We start from the raw sequence: 18,435 nt of genomic DNA on the forward strand, positions 1-18,435 counted from the left end.
TAATTATGTCGTTGTTGTAGTTTCTATTGAAGATTGATTTTTTTTTTGGCATTTCAATCTTATATTTACTGTTTTCTTTTCTAGTATTGTCAGCTTTAGTTAATAAGCTGCCAAATAAGGATGGAGCTCCATAATTTATATTGAATTCCATAATTTTTCGATTTAATTATATTTTATATCGGAATTAATAAGATTAATCAGACTTAAACCCGTAAATTTATTTCTCTATATATGTAAAAGTGCAAATAATTGAACACTTTCCGAACAAAAAACTCAAACCGTTCTTTATAATAATAAATCGAATGATATCTCGATTCACATAATAAATTAATCTATTCTTAATTCTAAAGATAAATACTTCCACTAAAAAACACTAAAAAAACTATTATTTCGCACTAAACAAAAAGAAATTTAAACTTTTGATACCATATACCGAAGTATCCATATTTCTCGACTGCAAAAAAGTTTCCGGGGAACAACGCGAAGGACCGAAACAATTTCTTTTTTTTTTTTTTTCAAAAAGCATCTATCTTGGTGCCAAATAACATTAATTTTTAAAGATCAAATATTTTTATTTTAACAAAATAAATCAAGACATTTACTTTTATACAAGAATGTTAAGAACATTTAACATTCAAAACTATGAATCAAAGAAACCTCTATTTTGATACACATATTTTCAATAGGAGCGCCGTTTTCTTTTGACACAAGAAATTAAGGAACAATTTGCTTCAGGCAGCGAAAGTTTCCTACACTCCTATTAGAGAGACTCAATAGAGCACAGCACGCAAACACACAGAATAATCAACGAAAGGTCAGAGAAGAACTCATACAATAATATCAAATGCAAACAAAGGCTGGTCAAGTATGACGAAGTTGATTACCTCCAATGGAAAAAGAGAAAGATAAGTTATGACGAGGGATGATACAGTACAAAACAAAAACAAGACTGATAAATTTGAAAAGAAAAGAAAAGAAAAAAAAAGGATTCAAGATCTGGTACGTATGTTGGTCTTAATCAAGAAAATATATGAAAAGAATCAAAATGAAATAGCCAATGCAGGAAAGAGAAAGAGAGAAGTGATAAGAGCACATAAAAGAACCAAATCCATTGAATCAAATGAGCTATTTGAGTAAGTCAGCCTTGCTTGACCGACTGAGAGATTTTTTCCAACAGTTTCTGATGTTTGTAAACTCATATTTGGTAGGTTGCCAATTATGACCAGTCCTCGTAGACTATAAAACTTATTCTAATAGATACAAATTATTATTGTAAGTCTTCTTTTTTGTACACATAGTTGACAAAACCAATTTAGTACTCATGAAAACACAGAGTGTTTGAAGATAGTTATTACATGTAATGTAAGGGCACTTTAAATTATTAGCAAATAGAAATTAAAAAGCAAAAAAAAAAAAAAAATCAAACATTATCAAACTGCTCGAGCTGGACATCCTTGGCCTTCAAAGGAACATATTCTGCCAGCAGATAAACTTCAAGATGATCGGAGAGAGCCGACTTGTCGATGTTCTCGTGATGATAAGACTTGCAGACGAAGTAAATCACAGTTTGGATTACCAGTCCAAACAGTATCAAATTGCAAAGCAACAAGAAGCAAATAATCCCATACGAAACTCTGTTCACCATGCTCACAGACCATCCATGCACCACTAACCTCTGAAACACCACTTGGATTACAATCAACGACACGTTGAGCTTCAAGAATATAACTATGGCTATCCATATCTTGCCTTTGATCAGCTGCTTGCTTTTGATCATAGCCCCAAAACCACACAAGTCTTCCAGGACAGACACCACGCTGGCCAAATGCCAGATTATTGTCAAGTACACCAAACCCACCAGATACAACACCCCAACCAGAGCCACCAGGGTCATTGCAGCAGCCTTGCTGGTAGGCGGGGTAGAAAGCGCCAGCACAATAAAGACGGTGAAGGAAGCAGCGTTGTAGACAAAGAAGGCAACGAAGATGCACAAGAAGGTGACCATGAGTCTTTTCCAGACCTTGGGGACCACGCTCATGACTTTCCTGAAGGTCAATTCTCGACCTGTGTAGATAGAGGCGACGGTGTAAACGACGGCTGCTGTAGAGAGGAGAGAGAGGATGAGGAAGAAGGTGAAGTAGGCAGCTTTAAAGAGCCAAAAATATGCCCATTCGGAGAAGACGAGATCAGAGAGTTTGTTGTACTTGGGGGTTCCAGCTTGGGTGCGGTCAAGAGCAATCTCGTAGTGCCAGATTTTGGAGAAGAGTACGTGGGATACTTCCATGTGAGCGAGGAAGATGAAGGAGAGAGGGAGAATCAAGGTCAGAGCTATCTTGCTGAAGATTTTCCTCCATGTGAAGATCAGCTTGTTAGCCTCTTTGTATATGCCAAACAGCCCAAGAAACTGCATCTCCTCCTGTTCTCTATCCATTGCTTTAGAGAGTTTTTCTTACTCTGATGCCGCAGTTTGCAGAGAGGGGAATGTGAAAAATGGCGATGACAATGGCCGGCCTGGTATCATCCACTGGAATATAACCAATGGGATTAGACTTTTTCTTATCGAAAGTTCTCGTCTTTTTGGGTCAATGATTTTAAAAATCAAAATAAATGAAACTTCATTACATAATTTATACATCAAATCAATATCATAATCAAAGGACGGCAAAGACTAAGCTCTGAAGTCGTTCACGTCGAGAATAAATATTATAAATACACGTGCTTTGTTTGAATCGAGGGGAGTCCATACGTTCTTCCTGTTTGTTTCCTATTACCCATTTTTATAAAAGAAAAAGAGAAAAGTATTGAGGACGTGTGGAATCTGTCTCCAATTTAGACAAGAATGCACATCTCTAAAGTACTAAAATTATGTTTACTCCTTTTTCTTTTTCCTCTATACATACATACATATATTATATAGGAGGTAAAGAAAATTATGTTTACCCTTATTTTCTTATAATTGTTCTACACGGTTTCTATTATAGACATTTTTTTTTTTTAAAGATTGATTAGTCATATCTTATAAATTTACTAACATATATTGTAATATCCTAAATTTAATTTTAATGTAATTTAAGATTTATTTATAAATATAATTTTTTAATTTTTAATTTTAATTTAAAGTAAAAACTGAAATAAAATTGATGGAGTATGAAATTTAAAGTAATTTTGAACAAAAATATTAAAAATTTAAGTTCTGACAGTAATTTTTAAAAGAAAAATTAAAAATTAGGAGTTAAAGTGCAATTTGAAAAAGTTCTGCCACGTAGGTCACCCGATCAGCAGTCATATCTTATAAATTTACTTATATATGTATAAATTTTTTTTAAAAAATAAATTGAATCCAAAACCATACATCATAAGAAAATTGGCTAAAAAAAACATTCTTATAGGATGAATTTTCATTTGTATAGCTTTACGGTATAGAGTTTTGAAGCTATAGAGACGGAACTTTGCCTATTCAAAATCAACTTTTCTTGATTACGACAGAATTTCTTGATAAGTAGGTTTTTTATTTAAAAAAAAATCGTGAATTCGAATCATATTATACTCTTATGTATATTCTTGTTTGAAGATATTTTTATTATATTATGATTAATACGCGTGTATTGTCTAATTAACAAATATATTAATGTTCTTCAAACAAAATTTCTTATTTAATGATTGTTTCTAAATGTACGTGTGTAAAATAATGTCGGAGGTTGGTAATGGCAATACGTTTAGACGTACATAATTATCGTACTACTGTTAGCAAAATGAGTGAAGGACAATGAAGAAGTGGAAATTCAGTTACTTATACAACCCATCAAATATTTTGTTATATTATTTATAGAATCCCAATATGTTATTGCTGGAAACATGCATAATAACAGTCTTGAGTAACACTGTATATATAAAGGTTGCCCTACTACCAAATGAAACTCACAGAAAAACATGGAATTCATTTGCAAATCCACAATTTTAAATAAAGTGTGAAGGTGTCGGTGAATTCCATGCTTTTTTTGTGAAGAAATATTCTTTAAACCAATCTGAATTCATCAGATCGATTTATCGTGTCTAGTTTATTTTTTTTGGGTTAATCAATAATATACTTGGTCAGTTTGTGCTAGATATAATCAAGAATGGCGGATGAGATGGTGAGAGACATTGAAGAAACGGTGGTTTTGATCGTGGGAGCAGGCCCCGCCGGCTTAGCAACTTCTGCTTGCCTGAATAAACTCCACATCCCTAATGTGTTGTTGGATAGGGAGGATTGTTACGCATCTCTTTGGAAAAAGAGAGCTTACGATCGCCTTAAGTTGCATCTGGCCAAGGAATTCTGTCATCTTCCTCACATGCATTTTCCCTATTGTACACCCACGTACGTTCCCAAGGATGATTTCGTTCGGTACCTCGACCAATACGTAAAGCATTTCGGGGTTAGTGCTCGACTGCTTCGATCCCTTGAATACGCAGATTACGACGAGAAGCGAGGGTTGTGGAATGTGTTGGTTAACAACATGGTGAGCAATGTGCAGGAAGTGTATAAAGCTCAGTTTCTTGTGGTTGCAACTGGCGAAAACGATGAACCGTTGATTCCTGAGGTGGCTGGACTTGAGAGTTTCGGAGGAGAATACATGCATTCTAGCAGATACGTAAATGGGGAAAGGTTTGCTGGAAAACATGTGTTGGTTGTCGGCAGTGGAAATTCTGGAATGGAGATTGCTTATGATTTATCTAATTGGGGTGCTGTTACTTCCATTTCTATTCGTAGCCCTGTAAGTTAATTACATCCGCAGACCATATTTACCCTATTGTGTATATACGTGTGTGTATAATGGAGAATATATACGTATATGTTTGTGCAGGTACACATACTTTCAAAGGATATAGTGCACATGGGAATGGTATTGCTGAAATTCTTACCGTGCAAACTAGTTGACAAGATATGCTTGGCCTCTTCTAAAGTCAAGTATGGAAGTCTCTCTCCGTATGGACTCCGGAGACCCGGCAAAGGCCCGTTTTATATCAGAGCAGCAGGTGGTCGGAGCCCCACAATCGACGTCGGCTGTCTTCAAAAGATCAAGACTGGTGAAATCGATGTATCTACTCATTACTTCTTTCTTCTTGTTTCCAAATTTCAATTCGTATAAAATAACAGTTTTATATATATATATATATATATATGTATGTATGTATGTACATTGATTGATTATACTGTAAAAAATTTTCAGGTTCTGCCATCCATAAAACGTGTAGAAGGAAACAGGGTTGAATTCATGAACGAAGAGAACCTTCTCTTTTTTGATGCCATCGTCTTCGCCACGGGGTATAAAAGCGCAGTAAAAAGCTGGCTTAAGGTACGTTAATTACTAATTAATCATTAATTAATTACTCCTTGATCTAACCATTAATTAGTGTTTAAACTACATTTTAGAACGATGGAGACCTTTTTGGGGAAAATGGAATGCCCAAAAGGAGGTTCCCTAATCACTGGAAAGGAGAGAATGGCTTGTACTGCGCTGGGTTTTCAAGGCGAGGATTGTCTGGTATTTCGAGAGATGCTAAGAAGATTGCCAAAGATATTTTAAGCCAGAGTGAAATATTATAATACTAATATATAGTTTTTATATAGAATATATACATTTCCCTTAATTTAAATACAATAATGTAAATTGAGGTTGTTTTTCTAATATTATACATATATGTATATATCTGTATATATATATATATATATTTTATTTTGTTACCTATAGAACTCCATGTGTGACCAAGTATCGTATCCTAATTTTACTTAATTTAGTAATCAAAAATTAATTAAAGGACGAATGCAAATAAATAATTATAATTGTTATTTTAATATTATTATTATAATCATTATCTTCATATTATCATGTTATTAATATTATTATTAATAGGGTATTTGACAGTATAAAATATGTATGAATTGACATGTCAAGATACAACATATCTATCGCGAAGAATATTGATTTTTTTACGAATTAGACATTCTCTTTACACTTTCTAATTTTTATTACTTGCAATACTGTACTGCTGAGCTTCTGAATAAATTTTATCGGGGTCTTTTGCACGTTTGTGTTTTGTTTATTTTATATATATTAAAAAGATATATGAATTTAACGATTTACTCTCCGCTATACAAATAATTAATAAATTTTTAATTTTACTCTAAATAATTAAATTTTAATTATTTAAATAGTTTATAAGATTTTTTAAAATAAAAAAAATAGGTAAATAGGGCGAAATTCTACTAACACCATAAATGTTTGGTTAAAAATTCAATGGACTTATTATAATTTAAAAATAATAAATAATATTAGCAATTTAATTTAAAATTTCATTATAATTAATGAGTATAATTAAAATTTATTAGATATAAATAAAAAACATACATGTTATAATTATCATATTGTCGAATAAATAATTTATTTACGGTAATTTTACTAATTATTTAATTACCTTAAAAGGTCAACGGAAATTAAAATGATCTAATTGCAAATTTTGTTAATTATCTAGTTAATTATATTTGAATTAAAATTATTGATTTAGAAATTACATTAATTATTTAATTAAAATTGCCATCATAGTTAAATAATAGAATTAAACGTGTATATTAAAATATATAAGCCTCTGTGTGTGTGTGCGTGTGTGTGTATATATATATATATATAATATTATTTACTTGTTTACTTGTCAGGCCGAAGTGCAAAGCCCCGAGGTCGGAAGGGTTTTGGCTTCTCTTGAGGTAGGAAGAAGCCTTCGTTCTTTCTCGGCCGACGAGTGCCTCCGTTTTCTGTTTGTCTTGCGAGAAAAAGGTTTCCTGCAAAGCAAAGACAAAGTTGAGAAGAAATTGTCGAACTTACCTTCCCTATGGGTGGAGAACGGAGGCTCCTTGTGAGCTCCAAATCGGAGCTAAAGCGGAAGGAGAAACAGAAGAAGAAAGCGAAATCAGGGGGTTTCGAGTCCATGAACCTGAGTGCCAATATCTTCAAAGGAATCAAGCGGAAAGGTTACAGAGTACCAACCCCCATTCAGCGGAAGACAATGCCCCTTATTTTGGCTGGGGCGGATGTCGTTGCCATGGCCCGTACTGGTTCCGGTAAAACGGCTGCCTTCCTTGTCCCTATGCTCGAGAAGCTCAAGCAGCACATTTCCCAAGGAGGCGTAAGGGCACTCATTTTGTCTCCCACGCGAGATTTGGCTTTACAAACCTTGAAGTTCACCAAGGAGTTGGGAAGGTTCACAGGTTCGTTATCGTGGAGTGTCTATTTTATTTTGTTTGTTTATTTATTTATTTTTGGTTGACTTGCTTTGTTGTTGTTCTAAGGGTTTCTTTTGAGAGCCGAGTTAAAAACTTCTTTTGAGATAAGTACCGAGTGTATTAGGTCTATGTCGAGGTTGTAGGGCGTCTTTGATAATTTTCTTTTCTTCCAATTAGAGTCCTCTGATGGGAACTCTGGCCATTGGAGTTTATTAGTTGATTTAGCGAGAACCTAGTGGAATATAAGTCCAATGGACTTAGTAAACAGCTGAAGAGATTAGGCTCTTTGTGTTTCTACATTGAACGTTTCCTATTTTGATGAAGGAAGTGTCTGATTTCTTTGTGGGATAACCTTTTGTCGTGTGCAAGGTTCCTTTTACTTAATTTGATGTCAGAAAGTTGAAGGCATAGGCACACGCCTTCTACACATTTGCATAAACTGTTTTGTGTTGATGTGGGACAATTTAGGGTTATTTTGCCTTTTAAGAATTGCAGAGAAAACCTATAAATCACACCTAAGGTTCTTAGACATCACATCTAAGTGTTGATTGAATCACACTATCAATTATGAGAAATTCTCAAAAATTATTGTTGAATACATGGATGATTAATTAATGAAATTACAAAGCTATTTATAGTAACCTTTAAGTAACTTTTCCTAACTAGAATTATACTAGGGATAGTAATCTAATAGAATTAAGAACACTAATCGTAATACAAATATAAAATAATACTAGTAAAATAAACTCCTAACTCTAATAAGACTTAAATAATAAACTAAAAATACTCCAATAATAAATAAAATCTTACCATGGCTATGCGTCATCTATTCTCCCCCTGGTGGGGGAGGGGGAAGAAGGGGAAAACTCTGCTCTGTCAAGTTGAAATCGCACAATGTAGCATGCATGACAGTGTTTAGCTTCTTGAGGTCAGAGTAAAGGACAAATTCTTTCAGGACTAAATAATAACGCCAGTCTTGAAGTGCTCGGGTGATAGTATGAGATACTTTATCGTATGTGGTATACCTCTATTTTGCATCATTAAGCTTCTCACCAAAATAGGCTATTAGATGTCTTTCCTGACTAAGTACACCACCAATACCTAGTTGAGACACATTACAAGCCACTTCAAATACATTGGAGAAGTCTAGATGTTGTAATATTGGTGCTTTTGTCAATTTCATCTTGATGATCTTAGAAGCTCTAGACGTTTCGGTCCAAACAAATTTCACATTCTTCATGCATTTTGTAATGGGTATCACTATAGTACTAAAGCCTTCAATAAACCTTCTGCAGAAAGGTGCCAACCTGTGGAAGCTTTGCACTTCATGTAGGGTCTTTGGAGTTGATTATTCTTGGATAGCTTTAACCTTTTCTGGTCACCTTTTACTCCTCTGGAAGATACAACAAATCCCAGTAACACAACACTGGTTGTCATGAATGCATATTTTTTCATGTTAATATAAAGTTTTTCTTGGCGAAGTACTCTCATAATTTGTTGTAAATGAAAGATGTGTTCCTCCTTAGACGTACTAAAGATAAGAATATCATCAAAATAGAGAACAAGAAAAATCTCATTGAAAGTTTTGAAAACTTGATTCATGAAGCGAGTGAAGATACTTGGGACATTAGACAGTCCAAGTGGTATAGCTCATAAAAAGGATTTTGTGACCAAAATATAAAATATAAATCCTTTTTATGATCAAGGAAAAAACAAAAGGATTTTGTGACCTTAGTCTCTGTGGTGGTAGATGGGGTATTCCTCCTGAGGTTATCAGGGTAATGTAAGCTATAATTAGGAAATAAAGCACATGATTGATCAGGTCTCTCGAACAGGGTAATCCTAGTTTTCTGGATTTCATGCTGTCCTGTGCTAATTCGTTTCAATATTGTGATTTCCTTTGGTATTATATGCTGTTGCTTACTCTTTTTACATGATAGTGGTAATAGGTTAAATGCACTAGAACTGTTTTTCTTTTTGTCCTTGTAAGCTTCTTTTACCTTAACCTTCTTTCCCAAGCTGAGGTTGCCTTTAGATTCCCTTGGAAGCAAAATTGGAAGAAACAAAGCATCCCCTGCATTGCTTTCTTTGCTTGGAAACTGCTTGGGTTAGAAATCCGTACTTGTGATAATTTGACAAAATAAGGTAGTTTCATTGTCAATGTGTGCCCTATGTGCTTGCAGGAGAGTGAATCTGTTGACCATCATTGGTTTTACTTTGGATGAACTATGGGAATGGGATGGTATCACGGCCTGTACGTCCAGGAAGAAGCCCGTTTCCCTTATTTTGTCAGCCATCATTAGAGATTACTGGTTCCTGGTTTTGAGTATTTTGTTTAACAGCAATCCTGATAACTCTGGAGAGGATTTAGGGGAACCTCTATAGATGCTTTTTTATCTGTTAGTTTGTAAAGGCTATCTTGTTTATGGGTGCTCCCTTGGTGCCTTGTTTATAGTACTATTTTCTCTTTTTTTCACTCTCTTGAAAAGGGTTAATAGTTGATGAGGATGAGATTCCATTAAGATCAACTACAATGATGAAATGTCATTATTTTTGTCTTTGCTTTAGATCTCCGTATTAGTTTACTGGTTGGTGGCGATAGCATGGAAAACCAGTTTGAAGAATTAGCGCTGAACCCTGATATCATTATTGCCACTCCTGGGAGGCTCATGCATCATTTGTCTGAAGTGGAGGACATGACACTTCGTTCAGTTGAATATGTGGTTTTTGATGAGGCAGATAGTCTCTTTGGCATGGGTTTTGCGGAACAGCTGCATAAAATCCTTGCTCAGTTGAGTGAAAACCGTCAGACTTTACTTTTTAGTGCCACTTTACCTAGTGCACTTGCTGAATTTGCGAAGGCTGGTTTGCGTGATCCGCAGCTTGTGAGGCTAGATTTGGAAACCAAGATTAGCCCTGATTTGAAACTTAACTTTTTCTCTTTACGCCAGGAAGAAAAACATACAGCATTGCTTTATTTGATAAGAGATCATATCAGTTCTGATCAGCAAACATTGATATTCGTTTCCACCAAACATCATGTGGAGTTCCTTAATACATTATTTAAGGAAGAGGGCATCGAGCCTTCTGTATGTTATGGTGATATGGATCAAGATGCTCGCAAGATTCATATATCAAGGTTCAGGAGCAGAAAGACCATGTTATTAATTGTGACAGATGTTGCGGCCAGGGGCATTGACATACCTTTACTTGATAATGTTATCAACTGGGACTTCCCTCCAAAACCTAAAATTTTTGTCCATCGTGTAGGACGAGCTGCCAGGGCAGGCCGAACTGGTACAGCATTTTCTTTTGTCACGTCGGAGGACATGCCATATCTCTTGGATCTTCATTTGTTTCTTTCTAAACCAATCAGACCTGCTCCCTCCGAAGCGGAGGTTTTGCAGGACATGGATGGAGTAATGAATAAAACAGATAGAGCAATTGCAAATGGAGAAACTGTTTATGGGCGTTTGCCACAGGCAATTATTGATCTTGTTTCTGACAGAGTTCGAGAAATTATTGATTCATCTGCAGAACTAACTTCTCTTCAGAAAACATGTACAAATGCTTTTCGATTATATTCAAAAACAAAACCCTTGCCTTCAAGAGAATCAATTAAAAGGTCAAAGGATTTACCCCAAGAAGGGTTGCATCCAATATTTAAAAATGTTCTAGCAGGTGGTGAATTGATGGCAATGGCATTCTCTGAGCGCTTAAAAACATTCAGGTGAGTCCTCAACGCTTCCTCCCATTTCTGATGAGAAAAATAATGCTTTTTCAACAAATCCTATCTCGGGTTTGTTTGAGTTCTTGATGGTAAAGGTGCAAAATTTAACTAAATGATGGCTGATGTATTCTAGGCCGAAGCAGACCATTCTGGAAGCAGAAGGTGAAGCTGCCAAGTTAAAGCATCAGAAGGTGACTCCATTTCTTAACCTTCTTTATTTGTTTGCACGTGTATTTTTGTCTTTTCTATTTCTGTATGCAGATTTTTTTTTCAGTATTTATTGAACTTCTATGTTTGGCGTACATGCTAGTGATTGTCATCATTGATTTTTCTTTTTTATTGATGAATATTACCTTTTTTTTTTTGTTTTTTGGCTTTCCCGAAAGGAGATGATCAAGATGATTTCTTGTTCATATTATTTATCCATGTATGCTTTTTGTTACTTGTCATTCTAGAGGCTGGAATCAAGTTGTTCTGCTACGTGTTTTTTCTTGGTATATTTTGTAATTTGTAACTAAATTGAAGTTATAATCTACTGTGACTTTAAACACTGAATGCTGATAAACAGACATATCAAATGCTTCGCAAATGTAATGGATCCTTAATTCTTCAACTTAAACTTGCAAGTTTTAGTTCAGATGGATTGACACCTGTGCGAAGCATTCCTCTTCTGCGTTATGATGGTTCATAGACCATGCATCGGTCTATGCAAAATGGTTGCACAAAGACAGTAATTAATTGCGGCAAAAACATGATTCTCTTTGCTTCCATTGTGAACTTCCTTTGCTAGAAAGGGGAGATTTATCAGTTAGAATTAAAGGGCCATAGTTAGATGGGTAGATGAAGTTTTAGAAGAGGAGCCCGTGATTTCTTTAGGAAGGGTAGACTTGACCAAATTGGAAGGAAAAGTTAAGAGATCCTTTGAGATTAAACATGATTTTCCATTCTTTTCTCAATTTCATTTTTTCTGCTCCTATTATTATGATGATGATCAGATGAATCTCTTTCTCTTGTAGCGCATTTTCCTGAGAGCATCAGAAAGACAGTCTTTATTTCCCAAACTCACCATAGTGGCCTGGTCAAGGGAAGTGCTAGTTGATTTTATAAGTCTTATCTCATTTTCTAAGGCATAAACTCTTGATGCTGAGCTTTGTTGTAATAGTTATTACCCTTCAAAGCAATTTTACATGTGGGTTTTGTAATGGTCCTAAAGTACATTTCATTGTCACCCTTGCTCTCACTCTGAAATTTCACAGGAGTGTTTTTATCGTTCCAATTGTATATTTAAACATAGCTGTTCATATGTTCTGGAACTTAATTGAAATGGATGTGAGTTTTGGTGATTTTGTGGTTTCCTAAGGGGGCTTTTACCTTCTTTTCATTTGCTGATATTTGCTGCCGTCTAATCTGTGTGTGTCAGTCCTGTGTTTGTATATCTGTTACCTGTATGTTATTATATGATGCACCTTTTTTTTTTAATTTTTAGAGTTAAATGAGAAATTTGTGTGCCTTATTATCCAGTTCTAACTTAGTATATGGCTGCCATGCAGGGTCCGTCTTCCCAGTGGGTCGATGTGATGAAGAAAAAAAGAGCGATTCATGAGGAGATCATTAATTTGGTACATCGACAGCGCTCTAACAATCATGTGGAAAAGGTAAATGTGACAAGGGAATGGGGCTTTGTGTTAGATCCATTCTTTATGTGGTACTTTCTTTTTTTTAGAAAAGCCATCTTTTTTTATCTTGTTATGAGATTCTTAGTTAAAAGTAGTTTGTTTCTGCCTGCTGTATATCAGATTGTCATTTACTCAGGGTAAAGGTATTATGTTTCAAGTCTTAAATTGCAGAACTGATTCAAGAGTTCTTTGAATGAATTTGAGAGAGAGGGAGGGGAAAGGGAGGGAGTAGGGGAGTGAGAGGCTTCTGGTATATTTTGTGATTGTAGGATGCTATCATGTTGTTAGCTTATACATAAGAGAAAAAGCAAGCTTGTATTCCCAGTAGTGTTCTTTTTCATTTTCGCTTGTTTGTACGGCCATGTTTATCTTCTCTGGGTAACAACATCATGGTTCAGCATTAGGATGAGAAACTAGTTCAGAGATCTTATAATGAATATGTGATTGTTGGATGACATTATGTTGTAAGGGTAAATATGTAACATAAGGCGGCAATACTTGTTTGCGTAAGAGTTTGTTTTTGCTTGCCTTATTTCAGCGTGGTCATCTCCTTAGGAAGATTGCATTCTGTTTCAATTTCAAGTCCTAGGATGTAACAATTTGTTCAAAGATCTTTGAATGAATTTTAGAGATTGCTTGCATATTTTGTGCCTGTTGGATGCCATCATGTTTAAGTGTAACAAGACTAGGTAATAATGCTCTTGTTTTGCTGAAAGATGGATGATTAAATCTATCTTCAAGATACCATACAGGGCAAACAAGCATCCGCGTAAACTCTCTTATCCTCTAGGCTACCTCGTGGGTTATTAGGAAGGAGAAGAATTGTAAAGATTTTGAGGAGGATGGTTTTTCTTATGCCAGAGTTGGAGACTCTTGGCTTCAAACTCTCTGGTTTTTGTTTAAAGGTCCTCCTCTTGCTATTGTTTAGAATTTGGGATTCGTGCTATGTATATGTTTTCACTGGGTTGTAACTTTTCTTCTTTTGTGGCTTGGTGACACCACCTTGACACCTTGTTTGTAATATTTCATATTTTCCTTAAAAAAAAAAAGCATGTATAGGTGAGAATTGGAAGGTTTTGGTTTTCCAAATGCAGAGTGGTACAGTGATAGGATTGCCTGGTGATACCTTTCTATTTGGATATTGTAAAGAGGCTGGTTGATTAGTTTAAGTAATTTGTTTTTTCATGTCGCTGTTTTGGATTGCCTGGTATTTTTATCATGCATGTTGTTGGCATATGTGCAGGTTGGAGCACATTGCATCTTTGGCTAATATAGTTCTCCAGCTTCGAATTTTGGGCTTGCTCTTTGTATTCTTGCTTTACATAGACGGACAATAAATATAGAATATCTGGAATCAACTTTTTATTTTCTTATTAAAGTTCTATGGTGGTTGATTGCTGTGATTTTTGATACCTGTAGGAAGATGAACCTGTGGTTGCTGCTTCTATGGAGAAGGAGAGAAAAGGTTTGTTATTGTTATTCAAATTGTTTTCTTTTGTTTGGAACTCAACATGCACGTGTTTGAGTGCACAGACTGCACCTTTTCTATCTCACTTTCTTGATATTTTCTAACCATATTCTATTTAGCTGTTTTCTTGGTGTTTTTTTTTTTAAATAAAAATTATATACAGTATATTAATAATATGGCACTAAGGGAATGCTACTCATTTATAAATATTTACATCTCAGTAAGTATATATTGGACATTCCCAAATTCTTTCATCCTATAAATGTTATGATCCAAAAACAAATAGCTAAAATAGTGTATCCATCTATCCCTAACTTTAGATATCTAACTCTCTATTTCCTTAAACGCTCTTCTGTTTCTTTCTTTCCAGGCTACCCAAAAAATAATTAAAGGAATAAGGTTTACAAATTTTTTCTTTTTACATATACCTTCGCAAGCCCTAAGCTCATCCCTTACCGATCCCGCTATGACCCATTTAATCCCCAACAACCCATAAATTATGGTCCACATGTCATAAACCACTGGACACCAAAGAAGAATGTGGTTGGACGACTCAGCCGCCTCTTTACATAGATAACAGCCATTAGCAAATGTACGACCCCTTCCATATCTGCTTCCCCTCCCCCCCGGGCAATCTCTCCCCTTTAGGAGGTTGTAGAAAGACTTAACAGTGAACTCCCCCTGTTTTTTTCAATTTCCACACAAGCTGATATTTGCTGTCCTCCAAATGCTCAGTGGATAAAAGATAAACCAGTGCCTTATATTCTTCAATCTCCCAATCATTCAGGTTTCTGGTCACAGTCACCAACCATTCCAATCTTCCATTCACCATAGCCATTCACCATCGCATGAGCCTCCTCCACAATCATATTCTTCGATTGTGCAATGGTGAAAAAAAAGCTGTTTTCTTGGTGCTATGGTGATGTAATTTGTCATATTATAGCTATTTTTCTGTTTCTTTTATATTTCAAAAAAAATTTATGTTTCTTTCTTTAATTTTTAGTTGATGCCTTTTCTACTAATTTCAGGATTAAGTGGTTCTAAAAGAAAGGCAAAAAGCTTCAAGGATGAGGAGTACTATATAAGTTCTGTGCCAACAAATCAGGTGCATTAACTTATCTAATTTAGATTGATAATTGAAGTATCACAAAATATCTGCAATCTTTATTGCAAGTGGCCAATAATACATACCAATATCTAAAAATAGTTTAAGTGGATGATTCTGAATTTGTTTTGTTGTTATGATGTTGATTCAGCATACAGAGGCTGGCCTCTCAGTAAGAAGTAACCAGGGCTTTGGATCAAACAGGTAAAGATTATTTTTATTCTTTTTGGTGGCTTTTAGAGCTTATTTGCATGTTGATTTTGATTATTTAATTGGTGTCTTAATATCCCAACTGAATTTGAGTGGGACAGCGGAGATTAACATAAAGTGCAATGTGATATGGTTACAGTTTATGTTCTTATTTTTTGCTTGTTCATACATGGATTTTGTGTCTTAATGTGGCAGAGAGATATTTATCTTGTCCTTTATCATCTGGGGTAAAATCGTCAGCATCTCTATTAAGAATTTGGGATCTAGATTACTTGCAAGCTTTAAGTTGTGACATGCCATAAAGCTCTTGGACTCATCTGTGTCTGACATCTATCTGCAGTAAAGGAGTAGGTTTCACATCAGAAAAAAGAAAGTTTTTCAGTTATGCTATAACAGATTCTTATTGTGAATTGTTTCAAAACTGTCATATAACAGATTCTTATTGGAAATTATTCTAACAGTCATGATTTAGACTTTCATATGCTAGTCTTTTTCCTTAACCTTGTCTTTGGCCATAAATTTAGTCAGTTTCAATTGGAACAGATTGTTTAAAGTGAGTGTTACGCTCTTTCTCTCACTGCATTTGTTTATATGTCTGTATACTTGTGTGTCCATGGATTGCCATTTGCTGGCGCAGCAGCTGAAGATTTCACTTTATTAGTCTATCAAGAATGAGAATGATCTGAAAACTTCAACTTGTTTGACCTTAGATTCATTATGATTGAGTTTCCTTTGTTGGGCACCAGATAAATTACTGAGAAGTGTTGAGTACATTTTTCCTCTGTTGGGCATTGAATAACATTATTGAGATGTAGGTTAGAAGCTGCTGTTTTAGATCTGGTTGCAGATGATAGTTCAGGAATGCAGAAACAGAAGTCTTTTTACCACTGGGATAAGGTACTCAAAAGGTTCAATGTTAAGTTTTTACTATTTTCTGCATTCTTTTCATTCTGCTTTGAAACTCACGGGCATATCTGATGCAGAGAAGTAAAAAGTACATCAAGTTGAATAATGGTGAACGTGTTACAGCCAGTGGAAAGGTATCTTTTTGCTTGGCATGTCTTTACCGTGATTACCGCTTTAGATGATCTCCTTTCCTTCTTTATGATAAATAAATAAATTCTTACTAAGGCAGGTAGATTTTGTCCAACATATATTCTCGAGATCTGTGAAAGAAAGTAGCAAGGAACTTTACACTTGTATACATATATACACACACAAATTATTTTATATATATTTCATTGCATCTGAACGTAATACAATATCATATAAACTATATACCAACAGTTTACATGGTGGGAATTGAATGTTTCTTACCACCTATGCAGTGTTTAAATTTTCATTTCTTTTTCCAATGGATGCGCAGATAAAGACAGAGAGTGGTGCTAAAGTCAAAGCTAGCAAAACTGGAATCTACAAGAAATGGAAAGAAAGGTCTCACAGGAAAGTATCTCTCAAAGGAACAAGTAATGAAGGGGATGCTGCTGAAACCACAGGCTTGTCAGGTAGTACAATCAATTTTTAAGTTCTATCTTGTTACTCTTTGTTGATTAATGTCTTAAATTCTCATAATTTTTCTTGTTTATGGAGGGTTTTGTTTGTGTTCATATGAGTGCAACTCATTTCCAGGTGACACTTCCTTGGTGTCTGTTTTTCGACATTTTTTTCTTGTTTTATGCATTTTGAGGTACTCTTCAGTTAGACCAATATCTAGGGTGACGGCTAATTATGACACTATCAGTCTGCATATTTCACAGTTTACATATCACTTGGATATGTTAGCTTTAGTTATATTATCCTTCTAAATTGGTTTACATGCTAGCTTTTTGTAATGTAGCAATTGAGGAATAATGAAAGGAAATTGAAACCAATGAAATGGATTGCAAGTACTATCACCCTTTTCGTCAATTGTCAACCTATAGCGCACAGAACTCAACATGGGGATGATGGTGAGATTAAAAATTAAAATTATGTTCTAAATTTACATGTGAAAACTAATATGAAGATTACAGGCAGGGGTTAAGTGAGAGTGGGACAGGACGATAGTATGAGAGATGCAATCTAATTCCTGTTACCGAGGAATGATTTACATTTTGTATTTGCTTGCTCTGTTAAAAATCTTACTGGCTAGAGTAAAGAAGAGATGGATTCATTATCTAACATTATGAAAGAAAAATGTGTTTGCAGCTGGGAAAGGTAGAAAGTACAGAGGGGGCAAGAAGCAGCAGCATTCAGTGCCCAATGCTCATGTTCGTTCAGAAATTAAAGATCTTGAGCAGGTTCGGAAAGAGAGGCAGAATAAGGCAAATAGAACTTCTTACATCAAAAGCAAGTCTAGTAAGGGCAAAAAATTTGGTAAACATGGAAAAAGAGGAAAAGCAAAATAGTGAAAGACTGGTGGTATTGGTGATTGGTTTTGGATGCCTACCGACTTCTTCCGATGCACTGTGAAAGGACTCCACAGTTTTCACCTGAGCAGATCTTTGTTTTTGCGCTGGCAAGGAGTTGAGAGATGATCAGCGCTCATCCCTATTTGATGTCTAGTTCTACCTAGGAGTTCCATTTCACTAGCCGTTAAGTATTTTTGAGGAGAATATGGTTGTTTCAAGAAATCTCCATCAGTCGCCCATTTGCCTTTTTGTTTTGCTGGCAGAGTTTTGGCTTCTTTATTTTGCCGGTGATTAAAGAAGTGGTTAAGTTGATAAAGTGTCATATACCCTTTTAACAAATTTTGTATACTTACGCCGTCACGTAATTTATTTCTTGATTTTTGTTAAATTTGATAGGGTTAAGAACTTTTGTAATGGCATTTTTTGTCAGCAGGAAGTTCGAATAACGCAATTACTCCTATAAAAAGAGCGAACTAGGGTCCTAATTATTGATAGTAAAACAAGAATTATGTAAATCTAAATCTTAACTATGTTATTTTTGAGATAGCAATTATTTTGTTTGTTAGTTGCTAGTGAAATTTAAGATCTTTTTAAAAAT

At 35.0% G+C, this 18,435-nt stretch overlaps 3 protein-coding genes across 3 annotated transcripts; 2 read left to right on the top strand and 1 right to left on the bottom strand.

Annotated features, from left to right (window-relative positions):
• Positions 1-1,200: 1,200 nt before the first annotated feature.
• Positions 1,201-2,674, bottom strand: LOC148270548 (uncharacterized). Its single transcript, XM_088210462.1, has one exon. The coding sequence runs from the start codon at positions 2,429-2,431 to the stop codon at positions 1,421-1,423; it is 1,011 nt and encodes a 336-aa protein (XP_088066588.1). The 5' UTR covers positions 2,432-2,674; the 3' UTR covers positions 1,201-1,420.
• Positions 2,675-3,914: 1,240 nt separating this feature from the next.
• YUC11 (Flavin-binding monooxygenase family protein) lies at positions 3,915-5,617 on the top strand. Its single transcript, XM_022046837.2, has 4 exons — positions 3,915-4,754; positions 4,845-5,078; positions 5,211-5,336; positions 5,414-5,617. Exons 1-4 carry the CDS (start codon positions 4,119-4,121, stop codon positions 5,585-5,587), a joined length of 1,170 nt encoding a protein of 389 aa, XP_021902529.2. The 5' UTR covers positions 3,915-4,118; the 3' UTR covers positions 5,588-5,617.
• Positions 5,618-6,679: 1,062 nt separating this feature from the next.
• LOC110818019 (putative DEAD-box ATP-dependent RNA helicase 29) lies at positions 6,680-18,402 on the top strand. Its single transcript, XM_022046753.2, has 11 exons — positions 6,680-7,243; positions 9,827-10,988; positions 11,122-11,179; positions 12,539-12,643; positions 14,084-14,129; positions 15,161-15,237; positions 15,389-15,441; positions 16,263-16,344; positions 16,431-16,487; positions 16,814-16,952; positions 17,635-18,402. Exons 1-11 carry the CDS (start codon positions 6,868-6,870, stop codon positions 17,832-17,834), a joined length of 2,355 nt encoding a protein of 784 aa, XP_021902445.2. The 5' UTR covers positions 6,680-6,867; the 3' UTR covers positions 17,835-18,402.
• Positions 18,403-18,435: the final 33 nt, after the last annotated feature.

The sequence above is a fragment of the Carica papaya genome, chromosome 1 (assembly GCF_054855325.1).
Source record: "Carica papaya isolate Zhongbai chromosome 1, ASM5485532v1, whole genome shotgun sequence".
Lineage (NCBI taxonomy): Eukaryota > Viridiplantae > Streptophyta > Magnoliopsida > Brassicales > Caricaceae > Carica > Carica papaya.

Excerpts from the sequence above, each read along its gene's own strand:
- LOC110818019 (XM_022046753.2), top strand. The coding sequence starts at position 6,868 with ATGGGTGGAGAACGGAGGCTCCTTGTGAGCTCCAAATCGGAGCTAAAG. Across the intron at positions 11,180-12,538 it reads CCAAGTTAAAGCATCAGAAG|GGTCCGTCTTCCCAGTGGGT; the intron begins GTGACTCCATTT and ends GCTGCCATGCAG. Across the intron at positions 16,953-17,634 it reads TGAAACCACAGGCTTGTCAG|CTGGGAAAGGTAGAAAGTAC; the intron begins GTAGTACAATCA and ends ATGTGTTTGCAG.
- LOC148270548 (XM_088210462.1), bottom strand. The coding sequence starts at position 2,431 with ATGGATAGAGAACAGGAGGAGATGCAGTTTCTTGGGCTGTTTGGCATA.
- YUC11 (XM_022046837.2), top strand. The coding sequence starts at position 4,119 with ATGGCGGATGAGATGGTGAGAGACATTGAAGAAACGGTGGTTTTGATC. Across the intron at positions 5,079-5,210 it reads TCAAGACTGGTGAAATCGAT|GTTCTGCCATCCATAAAACG; the intron begins GTATCTACTCAT and ends AAAAATTTTCAG. Across the intron at positions 5,337-5,413 it reads CAGTAAAAAGCTGGCTTAAG|AACGATGGAGACCTTTTTGG; the intron begins GTACGTTAATTA and ends ACTACATTTTAG.